This window comes from Protomyctophum bolini (assembly GCF_963924005.1).
Source record: "Protomyctophum bolini genome assembly, chromosome: 5".
Lineage (NCBI taxonomy): Eukaryota > Metazoa > Chordata > Actinopteri > Myctophiformes > Myctophidae > Protomyctophum > Protomyctophum bolini.
In genome coordinates, this window is record NC_137866.1 from 40,018,753 (window position 1) to 40,031,202 (window position 12,450).

The 12,450-nt window shown below is 45.7% G+C and overlaps 1 protein-coding gene across 3 annotated transcripts in view; it reads right to left on the minus strand.

Annotated features, from left to right (window-relative positions):
- The window catches only part of LOC308316310 (uncharacterized protein), a 32,748-nt gene that overhangs the window by 9,594 nt on the left and 10,704 nt on the right, over positions 1-12,450 (minus strand). For all 3 annotated transcript variants that reach the window (XM_080764854.1, XM_080764855.1, XM_080764853.1), the window contains 6 exons: positions 10,767-10,829; positions 9,874-10,012; positions 8,954-9,047; positions 3,125-3,203; positions 841-2,265; positions 116-225 (listed from right to left, as the gene is read on the minus strand). In XM_080764854.1, the coding sequence (XP_080620980.1) occupies positions 116-225; positions 841-2,265; positions 3,125-3,203; positions 8,954-9,047; positions 9,874-10,012; positions 10,767-10,829 (1,910 nt within the window). The remainder of the gene's footprint in view (positions 1-115; positions 226-840; positions 2,266-3,124; positions 3,204-8,953; positions 9,048-9,873; positions 10,013-10,766; positions 10,830-12,450) is intronic.

Genomic DNA, 12,450 nt, shown 5'->3' on the forward strand with positions numbered 1-12,450 from the left:
TTCAATTTAATTCATGTTCCAGGTATTTTTGTTTTGTTTCATCTCTTCCAATTTCACTGTATCCTGCCTGAGTTCTCTTATATGGCGAGCATACATTAATGTTAACAGTGCTCACCTTCCTCACCACCAGCACCCGGTCTTCTTCATCCTGCAGTCTGCGGGCCAGCTCTTCGTCTCGGAGCACCTGCTGCAGCTCCACTAGGTCCAGACACTGCACCGCCGCACCTGTGGAACATGTTGGACACGCTTCATGGATGGACGAAAAGAAAGGAAACTCAAAGTTCTGTTAAACCCATTCACCCGAAAAGTCTAAAGAAAGTAACGAAACCTGAGGCGCAAAGAAAGATGTAAAGAAAGTACCCAAACCCGAGGTGCAAAGACAAATCAAAAGAAAGTACCAAAACCGGAAGCGCAAAGAAAAATCCAAAGTACCCAAACCCGAGGTTCAAAGGGATAACACTTGAATCACGGCAAACAAAAGATGAGGGAAAGATGGAAAGTAGACGGAACGTGACGATGGCACGCAGAGCAGCTACAATGGAGATGTGGAACTTCTAGTCTACAGACCCGGACGGAACAAACGGCATGAAGATGAAAGCATGATTACTGAAAGTAATTTCCCAGATGATGATTTCAGGGCCGAAGGGACCGAGGTTACCAAGTGGGAACAGCAAAACATCACACGTCAGCGGAGAGAACCGACCACACTAAGTCACACCTCAAAGGCCCCAATTTGTCCAGATTTGATCATGATTGAGGAGAGATGGAGAAAAACACACACAGAGGTAGGAAGGGTTCCCTCCGCCGTATGGGGAGTTGGCTCCACCTGTTGGGTGTTACCTGGCGGTGCGTGTGTGGACCTAGCCCTGCTGGCTGAAGCCACGCTGCTGCACAGGAGGCTTTGGCTCCGCTGTGGCGCTCGCCGATGCGGCCTCTCTTCTGTCCTCTCAACCGTCAGCTCCTCCTCCTCCGAGCTCAAACATTCTTCTGCGTCCACACGCCCACGCCGGCGTTCACCTGTGCTCCTCCTGACCCTACGGTCGCCGTTGCAAGGCGTCTCCTCCTCTCTCACCTCCTCTCTAACCGATGACCCGGTCCTGGGTCTGAACTCTGCCCCCCTTCTCCACCTCCTGCTCCCTCCCCTCTCTCGGCTTCGCAGGTCTGAATCTCTCCTGGGCTCCTCATCGACCTCCACGTCATCTTCCTCCTCCTCGATAGCCAGGCCGCCATAATGGCGCCTCTCTCGGTCTCCCCTGTAGTCTCTCTCGCCGGTCTCTCTGGACGACAGTCTCCCCACTTCTCTGACATCTCCGTGGTAACTGCGCCTGGCGGGGGCCGCTCTCTGCAAGGCCCCCTGATGTGGCTGAGGGTCGGCACTGCCGTACGAGGCCTCGCTCCCATCGCCGTGAGACCCGTGGCGGTTTCCGCTTCGAGGTCTCGCCTGCGGCTGCGGGGCAGCGCCGTGCCTCACGGCCACTCCCCTCTCTCTGAGGACCTGGCCCAGCATCTCCCACACGCCACGGTCACTGCTGTGGTAACTGTTACAGCGCCTGTCGTCGTCGTCCTGAAAGCGGACATGCCTGTCAGGGTTCTCCCGGTAGGACCAGGTGCGTGCTAGGTCTCTGGCAGGTCTGTCTGCGCGTGTGTCAGTACGTCCATCTGTGTGTTTGTCCCCGCCCTGCAGCCGGACGGACTGACTGCGACTACATCGTCTCTGTCGAACGTCTCTATTGTGATCGCCATTCCAACGGCGGCTCTCGTCGTCTCCTCTGCCGTTCCTTTCCCGCCCTCCTGACCTCCTCCTATTCCTCCTGTAATCCAGGTCACTGACCCGCTCCTCCCACTCCCGCCCCCCTCCTTCCTCCTCCCGGCCTCTCTGCTCCTCCGTGGAGCCGCTGACGTGAGAGCGACAAAGACTCCTGTGGTTTTGCTCTCGTGGGACACGAAGGGACGCCCGCCGTTGACATGGGGCGGTGTGGAGGCTTCCGTTCAGCCTCCGGCTCCTCGGCGGGAGACGCTGGGGGAACACGGTGTCTGAATCCTCCGTGTCGTCGTCACTCAAGGTGTCCACAGACTCGCTCCTGGAGTCCCGGTGCCCTTCATCTGACGGCGGAGCCCTGAGGGACTCCTGAGCCCGGCCCCCTGTAAAGTCTGACTGAGAGTTAGAACGCTGACTCCTGGAGGCGTGAGTAGGGCGATGTCGTTGCCGCGGGCTGCTCAGAGCTCGCTGCTGTACAGAGGCGGAAGCCGGACCCCCGCTGTCGTCTTGAGTCGAGTTCAACCAAACAAAATGCAGACACAGCAGTAGGGAGGGCATTTGAGGCTCGTTAAAAGAGGTTAACATTAGTACAGAATACGGTCATATTAACACATGATGTTAAGAAGAATTTCCACAGAAACGTTATAATTCACGAGACATGACCTATCAACCGTTATAGCAGTAGTTACAGCAGAGCCAGTGTTCATGCTGATATGAAACCTTTGGAAGAAAGCTACAACAAAACAAAAAAACAATCTGAGAAAAACACATCAATACATTGTTGCTCTGGAAGAGTCTGCTAAATGCCTGAATTAGAAGATTGCAAATTGTACAACAGACCAGACAAAAACCATTATATTTAATTAGCTGTAAGTCACTCCCCTACTCTCTCTCTCTGCATTTCCTATCTCTCTCCACTCAGTCCACTGTAACTATCAAATAAAGGCTTAAAAACAGGTTGTGAGCTTTAGCTTGTGCTATTTTCGCTAATCGTCAGACATAGATGAAGTAAAGGTTCTAAAACCTTCCTTTGTGGGTAGATGTCCCGGTTTTCTTTTGACCATGACAATGCCATGGACCACACAGCAACCTGCTTAATGCTGAGCACAGCACATATTATTTGTCACATGTAAATAATCTACACCAGTGTTCAAACTTTTTCATTTCAAGGTCCCCCATTAATGCAGAACTCAGAGTGTGTACGAACGGAACCAAATGGACCTCTATGGGACCATTTGGTTCCATTTGTACACTCAAGCGTTACAGACCTGTACAGGTCCATTTAGAACCCCCTTAGGAAAGCCCGAGGGTCCCTGGACCCCACTTTGAGAACCCTTTCCTAAACTAGCATCATGGCAGACGTACCATCACTGAAACTGTCATGTCCTCTGCTCCGCCTTCTCGTCCTCTGCTCCTCCTCTTCCTGGATACGCTTGGCTATTTCCTGTGAAGAAAGGATCAGAATTAATCATTCCTGACATGGCCAAAGCATTTCCGGGGATCCCCAGCCAAAAACGTTGAGTACCCCTGCTGTAGGCAACGGGATATAAAATACAGTAGAAGTGACAACATAATTATGTTGATCCATCATGAGAACCCTAGGTTCTTTATCCACTTTATCCAAAAACTGATGACATCTAATTGTCTTCAATTAAATATAATCAACGTGCGTGCGTTTGTGTGTGTGTGAGAGAGAGAGACACACACACACACACACACACACACACACTAAGACAGAGACTTAAGGCAGCACTGTTTTTCCACCACAAGGTGGCAGTGGCATGTTAGCCATCCATATGAATGGTACAGTTGTTTATCACAGAAACATTTACAGAGCAATAGAATCAAGAAGGAAGGGTTGCCTGTTGATTATGTATGGGCTCCGCTTAACAACAGTTAATAATATGTATATAATACGTTTTAAACCTCCTGACATCCTCTAATAGTACATTCTATACAATTACAGAATCAAGGGCAGCACCGAGACAAAACCAGTCGAATGGGTTCAAGGAAAGCTAAATTACAAGCCGGGTTTAAGGTGTGTGTGGGATTAACTTTTAAACCAGGTCTACCGTAAATCATACAGTACGTGGGCTGTATCAAAGACGCATAACCATTTATTTCATTTTAAAGATGTTTTGGGGCTTTTTGAATTTATTGATAGATTACAGTAGTTTGACAGGAAAGGGGGAGAGAGATGGGGGGGGGGGGGGGGGGAGAGATACGCAGCAAAGGTCGTCGGGATCGGGACTCAAACCGGTGACACGCTGTCAAGCTGGATTACCAGCCTACTGTAGGTGCCTGGACCGCTCGCCCGGCCCAGGCACCATTTAAATCCTACACTGAATTTCCTTGGAGTACAGTATATGTACTCCAATAAATGGTAACCCGACTCCGCGAGATAGGGGCGGTATTGATTCACAAGTTCACAATACAGAGTCCATCAGGGATTGGCCTTGAATGGGCCGTGTGAGTGGGTCGAATCAAATATGTTTAAAACCGAGGCTGAAGTTGTGTGTGGGCTCACTTGGCTGTTAACAGAGATGTTTTAAAACCCGGGTCTATGATGCTGTGTGGGCTCACTTGGCCGTTCTAATGGGAACACTGTTCTGTATCACAGACATGCCTGCTGAATGCAGAGCCATGCTGTGTGAATTACTGCCATTGTGGGGCCGATCTGGCTGTTCAGCAGAAAGCCTGCTCCAGGTGGCCACGCTGGCTATTTCAGGCAGGCCAGGGGCTGACTCAATGGATAATAAAAGACTATGGACGCCTACAAGACAGACAGACAAACCTTTCATCACCCCACACTGTGCAGAACTGTGGCCTGGAAAATACAAAACACTGCTGAACTCCTAACAGATACAAGCAAGGCTGTTTCTCTTGAACTAGCCTTGCTGAACTGGCCTGTTCTCTGAAGGAGAAGGGCTATGCTGACGTGTTCATATGCTCTCAGGCTTTACAAAAAGGTCAGTGGTCTAAATGTGTCAACACATTCTGGTACGCTATATGAACATAAACATGTTTAATATGCTGCATGAGATCTTAGTCAGTTGGAAAAGCCCCAACCACTGCACACGTGGCTTAAGAACTATGCATTTATTCTCTGTGTTATTCTTATAGTGTAGGAGTCTTTTCAACTCAATTAGCACACGGCTGTAACAGAGCGTCAGAGGATAAAATTATGACCTGAATCCATGACAGTAAACCACGTTCCTTTTGTTATTTCCAATCACCAGCGTTGCAGCTGTCAGCAGACAATTAGCGTTGTGCCATGGCAGGTTAGCGGAGTGGAGTGTCACTGCCACAGGGACCTGTCATTTACGTCTGCACAGCCTGACGCCTTCTGTTCTTTAATTAAAGAGGTGATCTACAGGGAGGCAAATGTTTAATCAACACAAAAGATCAGCCAGACGTCGTTGGAGGCGTGTTAGTGCTAATGGGACATCATTTGGGCTGCGGAAGATCTCGCTCAATCAAATAATTGATATCTGCTTGCAGAGGCCAACCTGCGTTCATGCACTCAGACTACGCCTAGAGGCCAACCTGCGTTCATGCACTCAGACTACGCCTAGAGGCCAACCTGCGTTCATGCACTCAGACTACAGAGGCCAACCTGCGTTCATGCACTCAGACTACAGAGGCCAACCTGCGTTCATGCACTCAGACTACGCCTAGAGGCCAACCTGCGTTCATGCACTCAGACTACGCCTAGAGGCCAACCTGCGTTCATGCACTCAGACTACGCCTAGAGGCCAACCTGCGTTCATGCACTCAGACTACGCCTAGAGGCCAACCTGCGTTCATGCACTCAGACTACAGAGGCCAACCTGCGTTCATGCACTCAGACTACAGAGGCCAACCTGCGTTCATGCACTCAGACTACGCCTAGAGGCCAACCTGCGTTCATGCACTCAGACTACGCCTAGAGGCCAACCTGCGTTCATGCACTCAGACTACAGAGGCCAACCTGCGTTCATGCACTCAGACTACGCCTAGAGGCCAACCTGCGTTCATGCACTCAGACTACGCCTGGCACAAATTTAGGGCTGCAATTATCGAACATGTTCGTGTTATTTGCTGTCCTGTTCTGAGACCAAGGTCTCTATTTTCGTCACCGCTAAACCCCTTATCCCTAAACTTATTTTCTTCTACTTTACTATTTTTCAAAACATTTTTGAATAGTCAGTAAAATGGTCAGTCTACAACTCTACGACTACAAGCTCACAACGTGTCAATGTAGATTGGCTAGTTGAACTATTCAAAAATGTTTTGCAAAATAGTAAAAGAAAAGTTTAGGGATAAGGGGTTTAGCGGTGACGAAAATGTAGCCCCAAAAAGCCCCCAATATTTTCTTTATTTAATTTAGTTTTTTAAGTGCTATGTACCGGTACTGTAAATAAAATGTACGTACTTATTTTGAGAACAATTTAATCCATTCCTTTTTCGGTTAATTGTACAATCAAGAAGCACATTTTCAATAATACGTAATGTTTTTATAATCAACAAAAATGTAAGGCTCATTTTATTATTATTGTCAGTATGGTGTCACGCAAAAAAAAAAAAGCGAGCACATAGCGACATTGTTTTGATCTTGTAGATCGTCTGCTTTTATTTAATGATAGATTAAATTGATCAACCGTTGCACTCCATCGTCGTGTAATTGCAGCGTACAGTAGCTCACTATGCCTCAAGTGAGCTCCACCCTAATCCCTTAAAAGTAAAGCCTCGCTGCTTTTAACACCAAACAAGGCGCCTTTATAAGCCTTTCCATGGCATCCTTATTATCCAAAAGGGAAACTGCGGGGGAAGGAAAATATGATGGCATGAGTGCCTGTGTGACGTGGACAGCTCTGTCCATACCACTGCACTTGGCTTTCATGAGACCGCCGCCTGTGTGTAACGTGAAGCCAATGATGTTTTAACACGGCACACAGACATGCGTGCATACATGCTCACACGCACAGAAAGGAAGTGGTCCCCTGCGGGGCCCTGCTTTTCTGTGCACAGCGTGATAGCAAGGGAGAGCTGATTGATGCCATCCATCTGAGCGACCTCCTTATCCCATTCTGACCTGAGATCAGATTCATACGAGGTTTCCACGGGACACACACTGGTCTGATGAACCCATTCTGACCTGAGATCAGATTCTAAAAATGTCAGTCGTTCTTCGAATTTTTCAAAAATAGCAGACCTACAAGCTCGTAGCGCGCCACTTGGTGGCGCGATATGAGCTTGTAGATCTGCTATTTTTCAATAGCTAAAGCATAACATGATGCCAACACCAAAATGGGTGCCCGGTCAGAATGGGTTAAACACGCTTTCAGTAGCAGAAGCAAAATGGTGGAGGGGGGAGGCCGCTACCGTACCGCAGACCCCGACGACTCAACTCTACATGGGATTAGGACCACAGGTCTTTAACCACATGAATCATAGCGACCCTATTCTGAGTATGTCTGGCGAAATTGAACATTTGGGGGGAAATGGGTGAACATTCGGCACTAGAAATAGCAGATATATACAATCTCACTTCTCTTGGGTGATTTAATACTTTACTTTTTAGTACTCGTATCGTATCAGGAGGATGTGGAACATCCGACTTGTTTTTCACTGCTTCACTTTCCCAAAAACCACAAATACGGGAGCTTGTAAGAAAAATAATGAAACACACTTTTTTACACCTGTAAAGCTGTGATGCGATAATACATTTGAAGTCTAGTTGGCCATTTTCCAGGAAGAGATTTGGTGTAGAAGGATAAACAGAGGAGGCCAAGCATAGACGCCGGAGGGACCTAGTCTACTAAGTATATAGTGGTTCAGGCAGTGTGTAGGACTGAACTGTGTAGAAACTACCACAAAACACAGACAGACAGAGTCTGATCCTTGCTTATGTTCTCAACAACACTTAAGGATTTACCCGTGGTTTATGTGCACTATTGAACCCACACACAAGCGCGTGGGTTCAATAGTGCATGTCTGGAGTCACTTAAGAAGCAACTCGACTGATCACACAGACTTATAGTGCACCAGCAGTCCAGCACTGTGGTTGACCTCTGACCTCCCTCAAACAGCCTAGAGCCTGGGTGGATAAATCAGACCCCAAACTTGGCTTTCCCCAAACTTACCCCCCCCACATCCCTTTTTTTTATTGTTATTTCATTCCATAGTCATTTTATAGTCTTAGTGTGTTTCCTAATAAAGTTGATTTTCTTTTGCGTTTTCTCCTCGCTATAAACATTTCGATATTATTATTAAACTTCCATTCAATACAGCCTCACTTAGTCTTCATAGTTAGAAAGGAGAGGGGGGGGGGAGATGAATAACGATCCTCCCGCGTCTGCTGGAAAATGGCATTCAATCAGTTGCTATACAAGCAATCACATTGTTATAGATGACATTATAAAAGTTGTTTGTGTTTGTGCTGCTGCGGTCAGGCAAACGCCTGCACCGCCACAATGCCACAACAAGCAGAACGGAGCTCTGAACAATGACCACTGACCAGACTGTCTTTAACCTGTAAATACCTGCTCTCCAACAGACCACAGTATTATGGGGGAAGAATTTATTTCGAAGAAGGCAGCTTAGTCTGTCCAAAACGTTGGTAATTCTTCTGTCTCCGTGTCCACAATAAATTGTGCATCGGCAGCTGTGCGGCTAATGCTATTATGCTTATTTAGGGACAATTTATATGAACATTTCTTTGTACAAATTGCACATATGTAGCTCAGAAGTGTCATTGTTAACTACATAATACAGGCTGCTGTTTGCACTATGAATATACTTGTTCAACTTGTTCATCCTTCTGCTGCAAGAACAAACATAATATTACAGTATATCTTAGGTTATATATTTGTGTTCTGTACATCTTTATATTCTGTATATATATTTTTTGGCTGCAAAGTTAAATACTTTTCAAACTCTACATTTTGTGGTCATTCTATACACCAATGTCTGTTTGATGGAGGGTGTTTTGCACACTTTTACCAGGGTTACTTAAATTCTCTAAACATTATTCCTCTTATAAGTTGTCTTATCTTGCAGTATTTGTATGTGTTGGAACAGTCTGGTGGAGTCTGTCCACAGCAATATTCCACTGTACATTAATGTTAAGGTCACAAATAAAACGTTTGAATCCTTTCTTTTACACAAATTTTCAATGCTTCCGTTGTGTCGTGGGATAAGATAACATATCACCTCATCCTCACGCTCCCTCCTGCACGCCTCCTCCTCAGCGCATCGCTGGATCTCCTCCTGGATTAAACGTGCATACTCGGAATCCTGCTCCTCTCTGCAGGAAATGACAGGAGACAGCAGGCTCATACGCATATGTACTCAGACTGTTTTATTGTGTTATTGTGTTTAGTGAACTGTCTGGCTTTTACAGTATGTATAACAACTAAGCGCGCATTGCACATAAGGTGTGTGAGAAGGGGAAGGGGACAGTTTGCATTTTCAAGTAACACGGTTCACACCGTTTTTCATTAGAAGACAGCAAAACCTTTAAACTCCTCCATGAGTCACGCTGAATTGTACATACAGTAAATGCTATAGTATAGATGGATGAGGGGGAGTCACCAATCTCTCCCTGCCTCCCTCTCTCCCCTACGAAGAAGCGCCACACCCCCCCCCCCCCCAAATTAAAATTCCCAGAATTTCTCAATTTTATTATTTTACGCATCCAGGCCGTGTTATCCAGGAGATTGGACATGCTGCAGAAATATGTGATGTTTTTTTCGACGGCAGTCTTTTGAATACAATTCCATTTGGTTTTAGTCATAATTATTTTAGTCATCTGAAGTGTTTAAATTTGAGTCTAGTTTTTAGTCACCTAAATCTACAGTTGATTTATTGATGCAATGTCAATATATTTAGTCATAGTTTCAAATCAGCAATGCTTCGTTTTTATAAAGTCTTTGTCAATGAAAAAAAAAAAGTACATTTTTTGTCATAGTATTAGTTGACAAAATGAACACTGATGTTCCACCAGTGTTTGTGCATGCGTGCGTACAGTACAGTACAGTACAGTACAGTGCAGTACAGTACAGTACAGTACAGTACAGTACAGTACAGTACAGTACAGTACAGTACAGTACAGTACAGTACAGTATACATACAGCTGTCTGGAGGTCTGTCTGTGCAGTGCGCTCTCCTGGGCTCCCTGCTCCTCCTCCTCATGCTGCAGCATCTTGGCTACACGGATATCATTCTGGACCAGCTGGTTCTTCTGGATGTTGGTGGTGTAGTACTGTTCAACTAGCACAACACAGGGTTACTGCTCAACTAGCACAACACAGGGTTACTGCTCAACTAGCACAAACTGCTCAACTAGCACAACACAGGGTCAAGCCGTACATGTGTAACTTTAGAGCCCAGAGCACAAACAAACATTATTACAGCGTATATGACTTGAGACAACTCTAACAAAACAAAACACAATAATTATGTGGACCTCGGGATCCACATGGGACCAGCGTGGCTCCCATGTGGCCCAGTCAGTGTCATCAGTCCTGTATGACTTTGCTTTTAAACATTTCTTCTTTGATGTAATAATAACACATTTTGTCTTCCTTTTATGACATTCAAATATCCTTTTATTATGAGTTTCTTTTACACTCCCTGGGCTCCCTGCAGCTGGAGGCGTGATCAATGCCATTTGGCTATTCTGAGTGGCCAAAGAGCATTGACCACGCCTCCAGGTCTGAAGTTAAGTAATAAGACCTGGTACTTAAGACACGCAAAAATACAGCCCCCTGTGTCTTAAAGCCTCACTATGTAACTTTTTTGATTAATTAATTTGTACATTTCTTTAAAAATGTAAACAAAATGTTGGAAAAATGTTTGTAATAATTTGTAAACATAGATATTCTCTTCCTGAGGTCTCTCCCTCCCTGGCACAAAGCATTTTCAGATGAGAGTCCACGGCCAAATTCAATTTGGGGGTTCTTGGCACAAAAAGGTTTGAGTACTACTGACATATTCCATTGTGTTTAACAATGATGATACTTACTCTCCTGTTCCTGCAGGCTATGTGCCAACACACCATCCTCCAACACAGCGAAACACTGACACACTGAAACAAGAGCAGAAGAGCACACGGCTTGACATAGAGTCCATAACACATATGGAGCCTAGTGGAGCCTGTTCAGAGCCCGGGCAGAGGCCTTTTGTGGCGGTTCTGGACAACCGTGGGTCAGACGGAATCGACACCCTGTGTAGAAACCCGTGGAACCTGTGCGTCGAATTTAAAGTCAGTATGGCGAGCGGATGTGGGTTACAATCATACACACGTACAGACATACAGAGACATGACACATTTGTGACCTGGATGGGTGTAAGGTTTTGTTTCGATAAGCCAGCCAGGTGATGAGGCGCTGTATTAAAGGCGTAGTGAAATGAAGACGTTTTTCACTTTTTTAGACCATATCCGTGGTCATCATATGGGCATACCTAACAATGGATGCCAAAAAAATGGGCAAATTCTCATTTCCGTGTGTTTTTATATCAAAAGTCCATAAAAACGATTGTTTTATTTTTTTATTAAAACGTAAACGTGCTGCGTGATGACGTGTAGAGATACACATCGATAAAAGCAAATAAAAATGAAGCTCACCCATTTAATTCCCCATATCGCCCACCATGGGCAAGACCGCGACTGAAAAGCCTATCAGCGGAAGTGCGGGATTTTAAAGGAAGTATCGCCGAAGGAAATTACGTTGATGCTTTACAAATCAGTTTACATTCTCTGCGAATGAAACAAGTGTTGTGATTAGTCAGGAAAATATCGTATCCGGGGGAAATACATCTGACGGATATTCCGGGGGATACAACCGCCGATAGCTTCTCAGCCTTAGGTTGTGACCAGGCTTTTCTTTTCGCAGATAAGTAAGCCTGGGCTACATATCGGCACATCTGTGCAGCACAGCTGCTACTGATTACAGAAATCCTCCGTTTTTATTCCCATTCAAGATAACAACCAGACAGTGTATTACTCGGTTTCAACTTAATCATCACGCTAAAATATGTATCTGAAAACATTATAGGGTAGAAATAAGCCACATAACAGTAAACTGGTACAGCTGGCCAACCATCTGATTTGTAAACAAACACACGCCACGCTGCAGCGTATAGCATAGCTACCGTCCCTAGCTACCGTCCCATCGCCTGAAGGGATGCGACGCTCCGATTGGTTCAGAAACTTCAGATCGGTGTTTCATGTTGAAACTCACCATTTCCGTTTCCCTACACCTTTAAGGTTCATCCAGCTGAGGAACATGTCTACAATTAAGTCCTCACTGCTGTTTATCCTCGAGACCTTGAGAAGGTCAACCATGCTTTCATCTTGTCTCGGATAGATAATTGTTAATTATTTTTACCCTGGACTTTCTCAGAAACCCATTCACCTCCAGGTTACTCCAAAATGCAGCAGCTACGCTTTCATCAACCTCATCACCCATCCTGGCCTCTCTCTAATGGTTGCCTGTGTTTTAGAATGGAGATTTTTTTCTCTGATTACATTTCAAAGCCTGACATGGATGTGTTCAGTTACATTACCTGTAGTGCTGGATGATATGTCATGAACCTCGATTCGATCGATATCTTATTAACCCATTAAACCCATTGAAACCTGGAAAGCATCTGTGTTATTTAAAATTTTAGCTATATAGCAACATACGTTCTTCAAAGAACAGTGG